This window comes from Triturus cristatus, chromosome 2_2, assembly GCF_964204655.1.
Source record: "Triturus cristatus chromosome 2_2, aTriCri1.1, whole genome shotgun sequence".
NCBI classification, from domain to species: domain Eukaryota; kingdom Metazoa; phylum Chordata; class Amphibia; order Caudata; family Salamandridae; genus Triturus; species Triturus cristatus.
Window position 1 is genome coordinate 150,744,025 of NC_140582.1, and position 18,359 is coordinate 150,762,383.

At 43.7% G+C, this 18,359-nt stretch overlaps 1 protein-coding gene across 4 annotated transcripts in view; it reads left to right on the forward strand.

The window, feature by feature from the left end:
* The window catches only part of LOC146861982 (phospholipid-transporting ATPase ABCA1-like), a 3,104,259-nt gene that overhangs the window by 2,315,833 nt on the left and 770,067 nt on the right, over nucleotides 1–18,359 (forward strand). For all 4 annotated transcript variants that reach the window (XM_085641135.1, XM_085641137.1, XM_085641136.1 and 1 more), the window contains exon 41: nucleotides 17,863–17,992. In XM_085641135.1, coding sequence (XP_085497261.1) covers nucleotides 17,863–17,992 — 130 coding nt within the window. The remainder of the gene's footprint in view (nucleotides 1–17,862; nucleotides 17,993–18,359) is intronic.

The window sequence follows — 18,359 nt, forward strand, 5'->3', positions numbered from 1 at the left end:
AAAGAGTTCAAGGGTAAAATCTTAGTTTTATTAAAATTCAGTTTACATCCTGAGATAGTGGTATGTAAGGAAACTTCTTTTAAAAATTGAATTAGAGAAGTCAATGGATTGGACAAGTAGATTAGGTTATCATCCACATATGCAGATCACTTAACTTCTAGACAGCCATGTTTTAAGACAAATATTAGTGTATTACAACAAATAAATTCAATGAGAGGGTCCAAACATAGGGCCAATAACAAAGGGGAGAGGGGGCAACTTGTTTGGTACATCTTTTAGTTTTATTTTTTATTCAATCCATGATAAATAACAATCAAAATCAATTACATATACACATAAACCCTCAGATCATCATATCGTTTATACACAATAATAAAATAGTAAATAATAAATCAAGCAAGTCTATACATGATCTATCCCTTATTCAACTTAGTTATTTCATATGCTCTATCATGGACCTCCATATCTGATTACTCAATTGTTGTTTTTTATTGACTTCAAAGAATATAAGCTGGATTCCAAATTAAAAATATTACAAAATGTTGCCCACCACATTTCAAAAGAAGGAGCCTCCTGTTGCAGCCACAGCGATGCTACACAAAGCCTAGCTACCGCCACTGCTTCACATATCAAATATCTATATGGATAACACTCTTGCCCCAATTTGAGGGTTTCCCCAATTCCTGTCAGCATTATGTCCATTGTTATCTGTACATTGACTCCCGTAATCCCTGATAGAAACCCCTCAATGTATTTCTTCCATATATTTAATTGCACACATCCAAAACATATATGTATAGTATCCGGCCTCTCGCTCGCACATCGAAAACATCTCCCATCATTTGTGGCTCCCCATTTCATCATTTTTAAAGGTGAGTGATACAAATAAAATAGTGTCTTGAAGTGTTGAGCTTTCAAATTAGCTGACAGCAAAATGTTCCCTGCAACATCTATTGATTCCAGCATATACAATCCATCTTGTTGTAACCGGGAGCCCCAGTTCCTATCTCATATTTCTATATCATCTTGCTGTTCATCCATCAATATTTGATACAGTGTACCTTTTCTGGCTCCCCGTCTAATTGCCTCGACAAGTGGCCAACTTTTCATCCCCCTCTGCCCTTTCCGCTTCAAAAAATAGTCTCTTATTTTCAAATATTTAAAGAACTCATTTTTTTGCAACGCAAATCTATCTGATAGCGTTTGAAATGTAACCTCATCCTTAAAAAAGTCTCCTAGTTGCCTAATCCCATTTGCTCTCCATTTCTCCATTCTAAAATCCCTAAAGACAGGCGGCACAATTGTAGTGGTATTTGTAGGAGTATAATAACAAATCCCTGTTAACCCTATTCTCTTTCTAAATAGCTTCCAAGCTTTATATGCCACTATTACCATCTTGAATCGTGTTCTCTTGTAATAACTTAACTTCAAAAATGTAAACAAACAATTTCTCGCCTCTGATCCCATCAGCAGCTGATATATTGAGGGTGTCCCTGCCAATGTTTCCACTTATTCCCCTGTTATTCCCATGGTAGCATAATAGATTTAAAAACCCTCCTGGCTTTTCTTTGCCCCCACAAAAACCTATCAGCGATAGCTTGCTGATTTCAAAGTTGTGTGCGGGTTAGCTCTAATGGTACTGCTCTAAAATAATACAAGAGCTTGGGTAATATACATATCTTGAGGACGTTACACCTTCCCACTAAAGTCAAATGAAGGCATTCCAACCGATCCAACATCTGCTGTACCCCCGCGAATATGCTACCCCAATTAACTTCTATTAGCTGCTCTAACTCCATCCTTATTTTAATACCCAGATATGTAGCCTCCATCACCACCCGGGGGTCTCCTGGACATCCCTCCTCCGTAGAGAGGATCTGGGTCTTTGCCAGATAAAAATGTTATCCAGACACTTCCCCAAATCCTTGGGCGAACCTTTCTATCTCCTCAATCGCCTAAGGTGGATCCAATGTTGCCACCGCAATATCATCTGCGTAGGCTAATACTCAAACTGAATATTGTCCACAGGTCATAGATGTAATCCTATTGCTGTTTTCAAGCATACATAAAAATGGATTGATATATAATGCAAATAGCAGCGGGGACCAGGGACACCCCTGCCTTGTTCCCCTTGTTATAAACACTGGCTCCGATTCCTTGCCCATTACACATATTCTAGCTTTAGGTGACATATACATGGTTTGAATTGCCTGAACATATCACAGGCCAAACACCATCTAATATAAAACTATCCATAAGAAAGATCAGGAGACACGGTCAAACGCCTTCTCAGCGTCCAGGAATATCAAGCCCAACTTAGCATGTTGTACATTTGCATAGTCTATTAGAGCAACTACCCTATTTATATGGTTGACCATGTTCCTGGCGGGTATAAACCCATGCTGATGTATAGAGACCAAAGGGGTGATCACCCTCGCCAACCTCATTGCCAAAATTATAGGATATATTTTGCCATCCAAGTTTAACAGAGAGATGGGTCTATAAAACCCTGGTAATTCTGGGGGTTTGTCTCTCTTTTTAAATACCACTATATTGGCCTCATCCCATGATGGCGGCAGTTTCCCAATCTGCGCTTCTTGCATGACAGCCAACATATCCTCCTTTAATACCTGAAACAGCATTTGATACATCTCCAGTGGCAATTTATCTGGCTCTGCTGCTTTTCCTCGAGCCAATGAGCCCACTGCCTCCTCTAATTCCTCCATAGTTATTGAAGTGTCAAGTATTCTCTGCTCCTCTAGTTTTAATAAATCTACTTTCTGCAAAAAAGCCATAATAGCCTGTTCACTCCTTTCCTCATGAGTATACAGTTCTTTGTAAAATGCATGAAAAATTCCCAATACACCCTCCATACTCTATACTTATTCCCAGCTGAGTCCTTAAATGCACTTATTTCTGCATAGAATGCTTAGCCCGCAATCTCTGCGCCAGACACCGGCCTGAGGCTTCCCCAAATTCATATATTTCTTCTTTATGTGCCTTATATTGGCATGCAATATCTTTACTCCACTCCTGATTAATTTTAGCCTTACAGCCAGCTATCTTTGCTTGTATGCTCTTGTCTTCAACCCCCCTCTTTATTTCCTGAATAAGTTCCTGTTCTGCATTTCTAAGATTATCTAAAAGTCCTCACATCATATCCTGATGTTGCTTCCTTTTACCCCATCCGTAACTAATGATCTCTCCTCGCAGTCCGCCTTCATTGCATCCCATATCATTGCTGTTGAGGCTGATCCTCTATTAATTTCTAAAAATTGTAAACACCAAGCTTTCATGTGCTCAACAATTAAACTATCTAGCAAAAGTTTCCTATTAAACGTAAAGGGCTTGCCCACCCTCTTTTGAACACCTAATTTGGCGTCTAATAACAATGGGCCATGATCTGCCGTTATCCTGGGCCATATCTGCATTTTTGCTTCCACCATATATTGTCTTGGCATAAAAATATAACAAGTCTTACTAACTTATGAAGCGGATGCGAATAAAAGGTATATCCCGGATCCGCATAATTTAGGGTTGCCCAAGCGTCACCTAATCCATGATCCAGGATGAGTTGCCGAAGGGTTTTAAAGACCTTAGGTTTCCATCATAAATACGTTTTCTTATTAGGATCCCACTCCTGCCTTTCCACATGTATATTGAAGTCCCCACATATGATCAGCGGAGTATCCCGCATCGCTAATTCAACATTTAGTCCTGCCAATATTTCTGCTTCATCAAAATTTGAGCCTTAGACTGTATATATGACAATCTTCTTACCCTCTATTACCAATTCTGCAATAGCCCACCTCCCAAAATTATCAGCCTTGGTCTTCCCAATCGCCCCCAATCCATGCCTAACCATCATAGCCACACCATATTGTCTATTTATAGCAGTCTGATGAGATATCACTACTAAACTAAATCCCAATTCCTTCATCATCATACGTCTGTCCCAGGATATATGCGTTTCCTGTATGCATACAATATCAGGTTTCATTAACTGCAAATCAGCTGCGATCCGTAATCTTTTACTTTTGTTGTTCAGACCACAGACATTAAATGAACAAATTCTTAACTCAGAATCCCTCATTTTATCCACCATGTCTTATACAGGATCCTGTTTGGTATACTCCTGCCGTGACGGGAACGGCTGTCAAGGGAATTTTGCCTTACCTGCTTTCACTGCCACGAACATCTCTTTGCCATGAGGGGAACCGCTCGTACACAGCACCACAAGTCCCAGGGGGCAGTGCTCGGCCAGTAACAGGCGTCACCAGAGGGCGTCAGGGGGCCAAGACTATATAACCTGCACTTGCCTACCGCAGCGCGGGACGCTTCGCCTCTTTGCTATACTCCTGCCGTGACGGGAACGGCTGTCAAGGGAATTTTGCCTTACCTGCTTTCACTGCCACAAACATCTCTTTGCCGTGAGGGGAACGGCTCGTACACAGCACCACAAGTCCCAGGGTGCAGTGCTCGGCCAGTAACAGGCGTCACCAGAGGGCGTCAGGGGGCCAAGACTATATAACCTGCACTTGCCTACCGCAGCCCGTCCCGCGCCCATCAGTGCCAGGAAGAGGCAGGGCTGGCCCCCCCCTTACGTTGGCTTCCAGCCTGCGCCTTTAAGGTACTGTCGCACGTCCGGTGTCGTGCTTGCACTGTTGAGATCTTCTGGATTGTGTTTTTTTTGTATATTGAGACTGCAAGGGGTAGTTGTTTGCTAACTGTCATTCTGGCGTTTTATCCTATGATCCTATGATCCTTGCAGGCTCTACATCTGTATATTGGGAGCACTACGGTGCTCGACGCTGTGGCTATATAAGTGCTCTCCAGAACCATTGATACTGCTAGCACTATTTTCTACGTGTTATTGTTTTTTCATAGTAGCTCATTAGCTAGTACTCTGGTTTGCATTTCAATAAAGGGTAGAGAAATGGTAGGGAACGGGAAGCGCACGGGTGGTGGGACTGTTTCTGGTACTCTAGATCGGTTTATAACTAGGGCTGTTTCGGTCCTAGAGCACGAAATTGCCATAATCGAGCGGCGACTTTCTACTGAGCCAATGCATGCTAGACGCTCATCTATCGGGTCAGTAGCATTAGTAAAATCTCCCACTAGGCTAGTAGGACATGGTACTAGTGACTCATCTCAGCATGGAGATCTTGAGACTAGCCCTATTATTATTCAGGACAGCACGAGGATCACTGAGGCCTCTGGTGTGGTCGCCTCTGTAAATGAAAGTTCCATAAGATCTGAAGTAGCATATCCCCAGACAAGGGCCAGTAAAAAAATAAAAAGATCTACCAACTCAAAGAGGAAAAGAGATGGGGATACCCAAGGCGGAAGGCAGCCAAAAATTCCAAAAAAACTGGAAAATGTAACCAAAGTGCCTGGTGTTTTATTAGTTGGGGATTGTCAGGTATCTGGCGTGGCTAATAAACACCTCACTGAACAGTCACAATCCGGTGAAATGATTTCTCAAATTGAACAGGTGGTTCGATCACTAATACTCCCCTTCCTAGAAAGGGTAAAACTGGCCAACGAAAGAATCGAACGTCTTGAACAAACGATGCTTGATAATTTTTGTTCTTTAAAAAATGTTATTAAATTAGTAACAAATGATAGAGCAAAATCTAATACAGCATCTTTGGGTGCATCTACGTCGATCCCTATACTTAATCCCACTGCTGATCCTGTTGTGACCATTAGGGATAGCTTAGGGGTTGATCCACAAAAGGTTTTGGTTAATGCTAACCAAACTAATTCACGGGCAGGCCAAAAAAGCAACGAATATGGGGATAACATTAATAGGGAAAATAAGGGTGTGAGAGAAGTCGTAAGTAGAGAGCCCTACGATAAATCTATTAAATCTCCCAAAGTCCACATTCATCTTCCCCCAGCTTCTTTTCCCTACGTTGCAGTATTAACTGGTGTCCCCGAATTAAAAGATGGCAAGTCTGAATCCTACCAAGAACTTAAAAATAAAGTGACATTCTGGCTAAATAAGAACAGACCAATCCCCGACAATATGAACGGGAAGATTTTATTTGTCAGAAGGGTCAGTTGGGTTGGATCCAGACCACAAGCCATCGCGGGCGACTCCATTATTGTGAATTTTCAAGACAGGAGCCTAGTCAATCAATCAATCAATCAAAGCATTTGTATAGCGCACTACTCACCCGGAGGGTCTCAAGGTGCTTGGGGGAGAGGGGTCCGCTACTGTTCGAACAGCCAGGTCTTGAGTTGCTTCCTGAAGGAGAGGTGGTCTTGGGTCAGGCGGAGGTGGATGGGGAGGGAGTTCCATGTTTTGGCAGCCAGGTAGGAGAAGGATCTTCCTCCCATGGTGGCTCTTCGGATGCGGGGAACGGCAGCGAGGGCGTGGCTGGTACAGCGTAGCTGGCTTGTGGGAGTGTAAAAGGTCAGGCGATCATTGAGGTATCTGGGGCCTTGGTTGTGGAGAGCTTTGTGTGCATGGGTGAGGAGTCGGAACGTGATTCTCTTGTTGACGGGGAGCCAGTGCAGGTCTCTCAGGTGTCCAGAGATGTGGCTGTGTCGGGGGATGTCCAGGATGAGTCGTGCTAAGGCGTTCTGAATGCGCTGGAGCCTTTTCTGAAGTTTGGTGGTGGTTCCGGCGTAGAGGGTGTTTCCGTAGTCCAGACGGCTGGTGACTAGTGCCTGGGTGACCGTCTTCCTGGTTTCTGTGGGTAGCCACTGGATGATCTTGCGTAGCATGCGTAGAATGTTGAAGCATGACGAGGAGACGGCGTTGACTTGTCTGGTTATCGAGAGGGAGGAGTCTAGGATGAAGCCCAGGTTGCGTGCGTGGTCCGTCGGTTTGGGTGCGCTGCCCAGGGCAGGGGGCCACCAGGAGTCATCCCAGGCGGAGGGTGATGATCCCAGGATGAGGACTTCCATCTTATCTGAGTTCAGTTTCAGGCGGCTGTTCGTCATCTACTCGGCTACGTCTTTCATCCCTTCGTGTAGGTTGGTTCTGGCAGTGGCGGGGTCGTTGGTGAGGGAGAGGATCAGCTGAGTGTCGTCGGCGTAGGAGATGATGTTGAGGTTGTGTTGGCATGCGATGGCCGCGAGAGGGCTTATGTAGACGTTGAAGGGGGTGGGGCTGAGCGATGATCCTTGTGGTATGCCGCAGATGACTTTGGTGGCCTCTGAACTGAACGGGGGGAGGCGGACTCTCTGTGTTCTTCCGGCGAGGAAGGAGGAGATCCACTCCAATGCTTTCTCCTGGATTCCGATGTCGAAGAGGCGCTGCACTAGGGTGCGGTGGCAGACAGTGTCAAACGCTGCGGAGAGGTCCAGGAGGATGAGTGCCGCTGTTTCCCCGTTGTCGAGCAGGGCTTGGATGTTGTCAGTGGCTGCGATGAGGGTGGTCTCGGTGCTGTGGTTGGCTCTGAAACCCGACTGTGAGTGGTCGAGGGATCCATTAATCTCGAGGAAGGCGGCCAGCTGTCTGTTGACGGTCTTCTCGATGACTTTGGCAGGGAAAGGGAGGAGCGAGATGGGACGGTAGTTTTTGAGGTCGGTGGGGTCCGCTGATGGTTTCTTCAGTAGGGCACTGAGTTCGGCGTGCTTCCAGCTCTCTGGGAAGGTGGCGGTGTCGAAGGAGGTGTTGATGATGTCTCGGAGGTGGGGTGCGATGATGGAGTCGGCCTTGTTGAAGACGTGGTGAGGGCAGGGGTCGGTTGGTGATCCGGAGTGAATGGTGTTCTTCGTGCGGATGGTGTCTTCGGTGCTGACCGGGGTCCAGGCGCGGATGGTGGTGGTGGGGGGCGTTGGTGTGGTCGTAGGGTGCGTCGGCTGTGTGCTGAAACCGTTGTGTATGTCTGCGATCTTGCTGTGGAAGAACGAGGCGAGCGAGTTGCAGAGTTCCTGCGATGGGGTGATGTTGTTGTTTCCGGCGCTGGGGTTCGAGAGCTCATTGACGATGTTGAAGAGATCCTTGCTGTTGTGGGCGTTGTTGTCTAGTCGATCCTTGAATGCGGTTTTCTTGGTGGTGTGGATCAGCTGGTGGTGTTTTCGAGTGGCGAGCTTGAGGGTGGTCATGTTGTCTGGTGTCGGGTCTCTGCGCCAGGTTTTCTCGAGGGCTCGGCAGTTCTTCTTAGAGCTCTTGAGTTCGTCGGTGAACCAGGGAGCTCTCTTGTTGCTGATTCTGACGGGGGGTCTTCAGTGGAGCGAGGTCGTCTGCGCAGTTGCTGATCCACCTTTTGAGGTTGTTAGCGGCTTGGTTGGGGTTCGCTGAACTGGCGGGAGGGTGTTGGCACAGGGATGTGGCGAGCTGTTCGGCTGTGATCTTGTTCCAACTTCTGCGGGGAACCTGTGGCGGGTGGTGGTGGGTCGTGGTCCTTCTGAAGCTGAAGTGGGCGCAGCTGTGGTCTGTCCAGTGGAGTCCGGTGGTGTGGCTGAAGGAGATGTCTTTGCTGGAGGAGAAGACGGGGTCAAGCGTGTGGCGGCGTAGTGGGTGGCGGTGGTCACCAGTTGCTTGAGTCCGAGGTTGGCGAGGTTGTCCAGCAGGGTGGTGGTGTTGCGGTCGTTGTTGTTCTCCAGGTGGAAGTTGAGGTCTCCTAGTAGTATGTAGTCAGCGGAGGGGAGGGCGTGCGGGCTGATGAAGTCGGCGATGTCTTCGCTGAATTGTGTGTGTGGTCCCGGGGGTCTAGTGCGCTTCATCTGTGATTGTCCACCTCTTGGGGACCGGTCTGGGATAGGGGTGCATGACCTAAGCTATTTTTATAACTTAGCTTCTCATCAAGACGGAAGATCTAGACAGCATTGGGTAGGGAAAGGAATTCCCCCAGGGTGTTTCACCCCCTCCTCCGATTACTAAAATGGTTGGTGCAATTTAGATTACCTGGATTGACCGGTGATAGAAAGTTCAAATCCATCGACCTCCAGGGATGCGACTGTAGACGTACATGCGCTTATGGTTGGAGTAGATAAAGTGGACTTTGTCTCACCCGGGACGTTTAACGCAACAAGGGTCCCAATCTTACATATGAACAGAGAGAACCCGAGGCAATACGAAGTAAGTCCTAAAGCTAATCATCAGGCTAAAAAGCTGGGATCTGGGGTGGGTTCAATGATCTCGTGGAATGTTGCTGGCCTGAAGGCAAAAATGGACTCTCCGGAATGGGTTGAGTTCATTGGTAACTTTGATGTTTGCCTTTTTCAGGAGACCTGGTCCTGTGAGCCTGAGTTCTTGCTGGGCTTTTTGAACTTCCATGTTCCAGCATCTCAGGGTCCCAAAGGGCGCCCTATGGGTGGTTTAACAATCTGGGTCCTGCCAAGACTTATTTTCGATGGTTAGCGAGCTACCAACAGGGTCTCCTGACATCCAATTAATCAGATTATCCCTGGGCCCACAGGGTATGGACATTTATAATCTGTACCTTAGAGGGAACAAAAGGACAAGGTCTCGGGCCCTGGTTAACTTGGATTCCCTTATTGATCAGCACTCGAGTGAGAGGGGAGAGCTTGTCGTGGGGGATCTGAATGTAACCTTTGAACCGCTCTTGGACCCAGATCTTTGTTGGGGCCTTGATCCTGAGGAAGAACAGCTTTGGGGTATTCCTGGACTTGATTTAGAACCAATTAAAAGGTGGACAGAGGCCGCAGTGCAGGTCAACGCTTTCTGTTATGAGAGAGGCTTGAGGCCATTGAATGGGAGGACGCAGGGGGATAAGGAAGGGGCCAATACTTTTGCTAATGGCCGCTATAGGAGTAGGATTGACTACGTCCTCTGTAGCATGAAGTTTTGGCAATTCGTAAAAGATATGGTGGTTGATCCAAGACCTGAAAGTGACCATAACCCTTTATGTGTAACACATTGGTGGTGGAAGGTTGGCAATACAAAAGAAGAGGTGACGAAATTTAAGCCACTTGAAGTAGTCCCCTCCAATGATATGCGCAGGCTTAAGTGGCGTGTGGTTAAGACCAATGACAAGGCCATAAACAACATTGATAACCAGTTGACCAAAGTTACATCGGAACTTGAGGGTCTAATAGCCACTGTGCCAGGTAGTGCACTAGCCACTGGACTTCAAGAAAACTTTTTTGAGGGAATACGCTGGCATTTTTTGAAACCAGCAAGACAAGACAGGAGGGCACCACTTAAGCGTCTACGATGGTATGATGGTGATTGCAGGAGAGCCAGAGTTGATCTGGCTGCAGCCCTTTCTAGTGGACACAACGATCATGTGCAAAAGGCTAGACAATTATACAAAAAATGTATAGCTCAGGCTAAAAATAAATGGGACAAGCTCTATTGGTCTGACCTGAAGGGTGCTAGCCATGCCAGGGACACCAGATTATTCTGGAATATCATTAAGTGGGACAGAGGAGGCCAGCCTGACAGACCCTCAAACCATGTTACACAAGAGGAATGGTTAAAATATTTTAAACCCCAATATGCATGTGTCTCTCAATCTAATCCCACCTGGGAGATAAGTCATGTTTTTTATCGCCATGGCCCTTTTAATACCAATAATGCCTTAATGGCTCTGGGATTCGTAGCAAGTGGATGAGCCCCGGGACTAGATGGAGTCCCATCCGATCTTTTTCTCCACAATAAAAATTGCTGGAGTAAGTATATTACATTACTGGCAAATGATGTGGCCGAAGGTGCCCCAGTCCCTAAATCATGGGGGGTGGCTATCATAATCCCAGTGTTCAAAAAGGGTGACAAGACATTACCAGGTAACTACAGACCAATCAGCCTGATAGACACAATCCAGAAGGTTATAGGGAGGATGGTTTTGAACCAGATACTAGTGTCGAAGACAACAAGATCCTGTCCCCTTTCCAAGCTGGTTTTTGCAAACTAACCAGTACAGTGGATCAGGCTTTTCGCTTTGTGCAACTCCATTGGAAGGTGGTTACTTTGGGAAAAGGCAGTCTCTATGTTGCTTTTGTGGACCTAAGAGCTGCCTTCGACCTTGTGCCCCGTCTGCGGTTGTGGGCGGTGTTGGAAAAATGAGGGCACCCCGCGGAAATCCTGACCCTGATAATGAGGCTACACGAGACAAATTTTGCCAAAATCCAGTGGGGAGGACCAGGCGATGTTACTCCCGAGTTCCCGGTAGAACGTGGTGTGCGGCAAGGCTGCACCATGGCCCCCGCGCTTTTTTCGCTATACATCAATGGGATAGTAAAATCCATGATTAGCGTTAATACAGATGCCCCAAAGTTGGCTGGAGTTATTACTCCGATATTGATGTTTGCGGATGATACGCTTATCGTATCAAAAACTCTGAGTGGCCTGCAAAGAGCTTTATTAGTCTTTGAGGGCTTTTGCCTTGGTCATGGCCTAGAGGTAAATGTGGCCAAGATGAAACTTATGGTTTTTAACCCACATCCAAGCTTCAGAGGGAGAACGTTTTTTATGAACGGGCAACCATTAGAAATTGTTACCAATTTTGTTTATTTAGGTATGCATGTAACTAAAGACAACAAATGGAGCAAGCACATAGAGATGGCTGCCCTGAAATTTAGACAAATATCGGGAGCATTAACCAGGGAACACAAAAAATCTTTTACTAAAGCCATAAGACCTGTGCTCCAAGTTTACGAGGCAAAGGCCCTAAGCTCAGTCCTGTATGGGGCAGAGCTATGGGGGTTTGACTACTCAACTTCCCTCACCATAGCTGAAAATAAATTCTTCCGTAGTATAACAGGCCTTCCTCAGAGTACCCCCATGGTTCCTCTAAGATACGAGTTAGGTAGGAAGGCCATTATGGACATAGCTTACCTCCGTCCGGTCTTATACTGGCGAAGGCTCTGGACTACTCCGGAGCTTTCCCTGTATGGTAAAGGACTCATGGATGTTATAAAACTAGATGTCTTCCATAAGATCGGATGGCTGAGGAAGCTCCGCCAGATTCTGATAGCCTTGGGTATGGAGGGGCTGTGGAGCGACCCAGCGGCTGCACTGTTTACCTCAAAGAGAATACTACAAATGATGTATTGGGAACGGGTTGAACAACGTGTATGGAGTAGAGCAAACTCCTCTGGGATGACTGGTTGTTATCTGGAGGCAAAGATCAGACCTGCTTTAGAACAGTATTGGGATCTGATCACGAAACCCGGAGATAGGAAGCTCTACTTCCAGTTTAGAGCTGGTTCCTTACCACTAAGGTCTCTTACAGGAAGATGGACTAGTGTCCGTGAGGATACATGTCCTGCTTGTGGGTTACAAACAGAATCAATCGCCCATTTTTTGTCCAGCACTTGCCACCCAAGACGAGTATGGTTATCTCCTATGTGTAGAACTTTAGGTACCAGGAGCTGTGCTGTTGCATTAAGAATCCTACGCACTAGCACTTTACCAATTATTTCAATATCATTAGCCAAATTCTTGGGATGGGCATGGACTCTAAGGGCTCAGCCTCCAGTAAACATTTGAAGTGAATACTTAAGCTAATGCAATATGATGAGAATCTCATTAATCAATATTCTTTTACTCTGTAGTCGATGTGGGTGTTTTTAATTATGCAAATCTTAACTTTGTAGTCATCCGAATTGTTTAATGCGCTTTTAAAAAAAAGTATTTATTGATGGATTTTAAAAATTGTATTGGGTTTTCTACGTCATGTTTGGTTATATGTTTGTGTCTTTTATGATCCTTTGAATCGAATAAAGACTGATGATTGACATACATCATAAATTTAGCCTCGATAGAGCTAGTCACAAATGTCATATTTTTATCATCATGGATTCAATTTTTCTCCCCCCAAATTCCCTCCCCACAAGCCCTTTGTTTGTTTGGTACCGCTATGTAACTCAAGTAGGGAGAAAAACAACCATTATCAAAAACACTAACCCTGGGGTTAGAGTAAAGTAATTTTATAAAAGAAATACATTTTGGGTCAAAACCAAACCAATGAATACTGGTAAACATAAACTGCCAATTTATTTGGTCGAAATCTTTTTCAGCATCCAAAGAAAGGGTGCAAGCAGAGAATTACATTTCCTGATCGGCTGATAATATGTGAGTACATTCTAGCATTTTCAGGAGCAAGTGTTCCCTTTATAAAAGCAGATTGGTCAGGTTTAACAAGAAGAGAAATAGAAGATTCTAAGCGGGAAGCTAAAATATTGGTAAACATCTTACATTAATAATTGAGAAGAGAAATGGATGTATAAGTTTTACAACATTTGTGATCTTTGGCTGGGGGTTCTAAGAATTTCAGAGCAAAGAATGGAAATAAGGATGAGAGAAGTTAAAAATAAACCATCTGGGCCAAATGCCTTTGCTCTCTAAAGGGATTTCATTGTTTCAAAAACCTCCTGATGGGTAATATCAGCCTCTAACTCAGCAAATATATCTGTGAAGGAGCGTGGTCAAGGAACACCATCAAATAGTTTTTTAATGCTAGGGGGCTCATTAGGATGGCGGGCGGATTTGCTCTGCTCGCCACCGTAGCGGTGATTGCGATTGACCGCCATGCGTGCAGCAGTCCCGCCAATCCAATTATGATGGGACCGCCACCTCTGCGGTCGTATTCCGCACCCATAACATTGCGGCGGTGGCTGCTGACAGCAGCACTGCCGCGATGTTAAAAAGAGCATGTTGTGCATTTCACTGCACTACGTGGCAGGCACTACACTGTGCCTGCCACTTGGTGCAGTGAAATTTAGGGGGGTACCAAGGGTACCACCCCAGTGCATCCATACCTCCCCCAACACAAGGGGGGCACAAAACGGGCCACGGAAGTCATTCTCCGCCAGGATTTCAATGGCAGTTCAACCGCCACAGAAAAGTTGGCTACCGCCGGCATCATAATTGTGGCGGAGCAGCCTGCTTGGTTCCGCCGCAATTATGAGCATGCTGACCACTCCGCAATCGGGCAATCGTGACAATTGCTACCAGCGGAAAAGCGGAGGCCGGACTTTCCCTCCGCCGCGGTACCCACTGCCATCCTAATTGGGCAGTGGGTAAATCCTGTGCAATTGAGTAAGGGCCGCCACCGCCGGCCCGGGGACGGCGGTCCTTCCGCCACCCTAATCAACCCCCAAGTAAAGCAGGGGTAGTATCTTCAGTATATTATGTTTTATGAAAGGATTGAAAGGAACGAGAGATATCAGCTTTGGAGCTAGATACAGAATTATCAAATTAATTAATAATAGACCCAATAGCGTTACTCTCTGTTTTTATTCTTAAGTAATTAGCAAGCATTTTGCCAGTTTTATTCTGACCACCATGAAATGTAGATTTGATTTTAAGCATCAAAAGTAGCTAGTTTGTTAAGTTCAGATTTAGCTTCAATCAAATTGTGCAGCATAGACGAACATTCGAAAGCAAAGTAAGCATGTTCAAGCGTCTTGATTTGCTTTAATAGAAGAAAATAATGAGCATTTAAACCCTATTTTTTTCTAGCAGAATGAGCAATGGTGAAGGTTTTAAATGGCTATAAAAGCATCCCAATTGTTGGTGATAGAAGTGTCACTAGAATCATTAAACATTCAAAACTCCTTGAATAAAGGCAGTAGCTTCATTAGAAAATTGGTTATCATAAAGCAAAATATTATTAAATCTCCATCTACCAATTTTGAAATCAATTTTGAAAATATCGAATGAGGCCAATATGGAGGTAATTTCAGAAGATTGTAGAGTTGGGCGCAACAATTTAGTGACTAAAATATAACCAAGTCTGGACATCGTACTGTAGACATTGGAAAAAGAATTCAAATATATCAGGATTGCAAGTTCTCCATACACAAGTAGTAGGCGAGACGTTATTGGGAATTGGAATGGTTTATGAAACTTATCCAGTTTAAATTTATATTTTCAATCCATAAAATGGTCTAATAATTGGCTAAACTCACCAGCCATAATGATATTGGAGTTAGAGATATCAGTAAGCTTTACTTTAATGAATTTCCAAAAGCCAGTGTCTGATTTAAGAAGGCCATAAACATTAAACAAAGTAATATGTTTGATATGGACGTTAGCATTGAGCAACACCTATTGTCCACCAGCATCACAATCAGTGGAAACATCTTGTAGTCTCAAAGCTTTATGACAAAAAATAGCAACACCACCTTTATGATCAATTTCAGGAGAGAAAAAACATGCCCCAGCCCCTTGCCTCTTCAAAGTAACAGCTTCAGAAGCATTGCAGTGCGTTTCTTGTAAAAAGGCAACTTGAGAATCAAGTTTATATATGTGAGAAAGTACTTTTTGTCATTTTACAGGATGATAAGTCCACAAACAGTCCATGAGACAACATTAAACATATTGGGTAAATAAGGAAAAGAGTACAGGAACATGGATAGCAAGCTGCATAAACAGGAGAGGAGATAAAATCAATGCAAGTATTATGCAAAACAAGGGATATAAATATGGAAACAAAGAGAAATTAAAAATCATACAAGCTCACACATAAACCAGAGAAGAAGAAAAGGATAGAAGTAAGGAATAGAAATACCTAAGAAAGCAGAAGGAGGAGCAGATCAAGGATAAACATCCATATCGGAATAGATAATTACTGACAAGTTGCACAAAGCCACACACCCATGGTTTATCCATTTAACAAAATAAATGTAGCCATTTAGAACACTAAGGCCATCCATCAATGGTGAAGTAAACAAATAAAAAATAAAACACATTTATTTAAATGAAAACCAGCAGTAGAATGGCTGAACTGCGATCTGTGTGCAATGGATGGCACCAAACACATGAGGTAAGTGGTTTAATCAAATGGAATTCCTATGCCTTCAATTGTAATTTCACCTGTGACTATGGTTGTAAACTAATGCACCAAGCTAGTGATACATCTCAGTACCTGTTACAAGCTGCATGAATGGCTTGCTTGCCAATTACTCATGCCATCCCCACTGACTTTCTGGAAACATCAAATGGCAAGGAAATTAAATTCAGTCACTCTTTCGACATGTACAGGCGTGGTTTGGAAGTGGGTAGTTGGTGAATTGAGCTCCCCCTTCAGCCTGCAAACATGGCAGGTGGTATCTAGCAGTGACTGCTTCCCTGAATATGCCAAAGATTTTGATCTTATCTCTGTAAATCTTCTCTGTCTTCCTCAATAATTATTCATCAGGGTGAGAGGCAATCAACAAAAATATTTACCAGAATGGTGAAAAATATTTTAGAAGGTCAGTGCCTTTCTTTCTTATGTATACAGTGTGTCTATGATTGGTTGCAGTTATAGGCTTTCACCTGTTGATATATAAATATAAAACATAAACAATATTCCCTTCATTTTCCTATTTTCCCTAAGTGGTTTTAGTGTTATTCGTGTTATTGCTTGCCTCCCTTTATGTCCATGAGAGTGACTTGCAGTACCAGTGCCTGGGAATGTGCGATGGTTACTTTTGTCCTAGGGATGCCTGGAGTACATTTGATCCTGTTTTCTTTCGGTGTGCACCTGTGGTAGGTTTAACTTTAGTGAATAGCAGCTGTCTTATTTGGTGGGTGTGTTTTAGTAAGTGTTTGTCTCTCACCAAAGCTGTCCTTGTTTACCCTTAGCTCCACCCATTTAGAAGTAGATATTCACCAATTTCCTATTACTCACCTATGCCTCTCCAAAATTTACACTAAAAATCTTAAATCTTCATGTGCATTACTCTCCGTACTGCTAGTGCCAGAGAACCTCATGTATAAGTGATAGAGCAAGCAAGAATACCCACAGAGGAGAAAGTCGGTGATACATTGTTTTTCCATAGTGATTGAATTACTCGGGCTACAGTTATTGCAGAAAAGAAACATGCAGAGTTTTATGCAAAGAATTCTTGTTAACCCGGATTTCTTACTCCCTTCTAAACTGACTTTTCTCAGTTCAGATATCACCCTGTTACCAAGGTTCAATAAGTGTTTTCATCCTAATATACGTAAATGATTTGCTTTAAGATTGCCATTTTCAGCTGGAAGACTTTTCCTCTTCACAGTCTTGGAAGGCTGATCTTCCCACAACTAGTATTGATGTGGTCTGGGAGAATGAAATTCCAACAAATAATCCTGATGTAGTAAATAGCAGTCTCTGTGTCTCTGTTTGCTTGGCATCAGTCTCAGTTACAAAAGGTATGTGTTTTGGAGTCACTCCCAAAGTTCTTCTTTTGGAACTGTGCAGGTCTGGTGTTTTCTCCAGTCAGGAATCAGGAGATGATGTTTATAATTTTTGACTCATGGCAATGTGTTGTTTGGGACCATGATATTTCTTTCTCTCCTGGAATCTTGGTTGGATCGAACCTAATAGCCCTCAGGTTAAGGTTGTTCATATTTGAGGGCTCCTAAGTGATGGGTTAGGTGGTAGGACACGACTTTTTGTTTTCTTTGTTTGCATAAAAAGTTGAATATTAGCTTTTGGATCCATACTGCAAGAGTGTTGGATGCGACTTTGCACTAATTGTAACATAAGATATGCACGAGAGCAAATCATACTGCATTTTGTAGGGCACTCACCATTCATGAACATATCTCTTTTTCTGGGAAATCAAGTAGGAGATCATATTCTCCCTCAACAATGTGACCTGGCAGTGTTTTTTGTCTCTCTAATCCCAACTTTAACCCCTTCGGCTGGCTTCTTTCCAAGCTTTCTTGGTAACCTATTCATGGAAATTTGGCAGTTCTTAAAAACAGGTTTAACATTTTCAGGAACATGTTAAGCCTATTAAAACCTGAGTCATATACATTGTGAACTTCACAACTTTTTAAATAAGAGTGAATGAATAAATGGCGAGAATAATACTTTAAAATACAGCTACCAGGATAGAAAACTGTAATGATTTTGTTTTTACACTTTATTAAACTATCATAGAAAAAAGTTCACAGTTCTAAAAATTGTTAAGCACAGGTTACAATATAATAGTTGCTTGTGTTTCTGTCCCCAACAGGTGAAGACCGCTTTGAAAATCCTTTTAAATGGGATCTTGTAGGGAAGAATCTTTTTGCAATGTTTGTTGAAGGAATTGTGTTTTTCTTATTTACACTCCTTCTTCAATACAATTTCTTCATCAAGGCACGGTAAGGTTCCACGCAATACTACGCTGAGTTTTACATGCTTTGTATATCTATTATGCCAATTTACAACCAGCCTTATTTAAACTAAATAAATGCTGCTTCAAGCTTTAGGGTCAATGATGATGAGCGCTCATTTTTTATGTTGGTTGTAGACGAATATCTTAAACAGAAGAGGCAAAGAAAAGAAGTAGATATTTTGTAATTACTTATTGATATTTACTTCTACAAACTGTGCACTTTTTCTCTTTCCAGGCCTTAGTGAAAGGAAGAGATTTGCATCAGATATTCAGTGATCACCTATCCATATTTTCTATTTCACTGACTTTCACACTTCAGACTTAGTCAAAGAGAGTAAACGTATGTCTGGGTA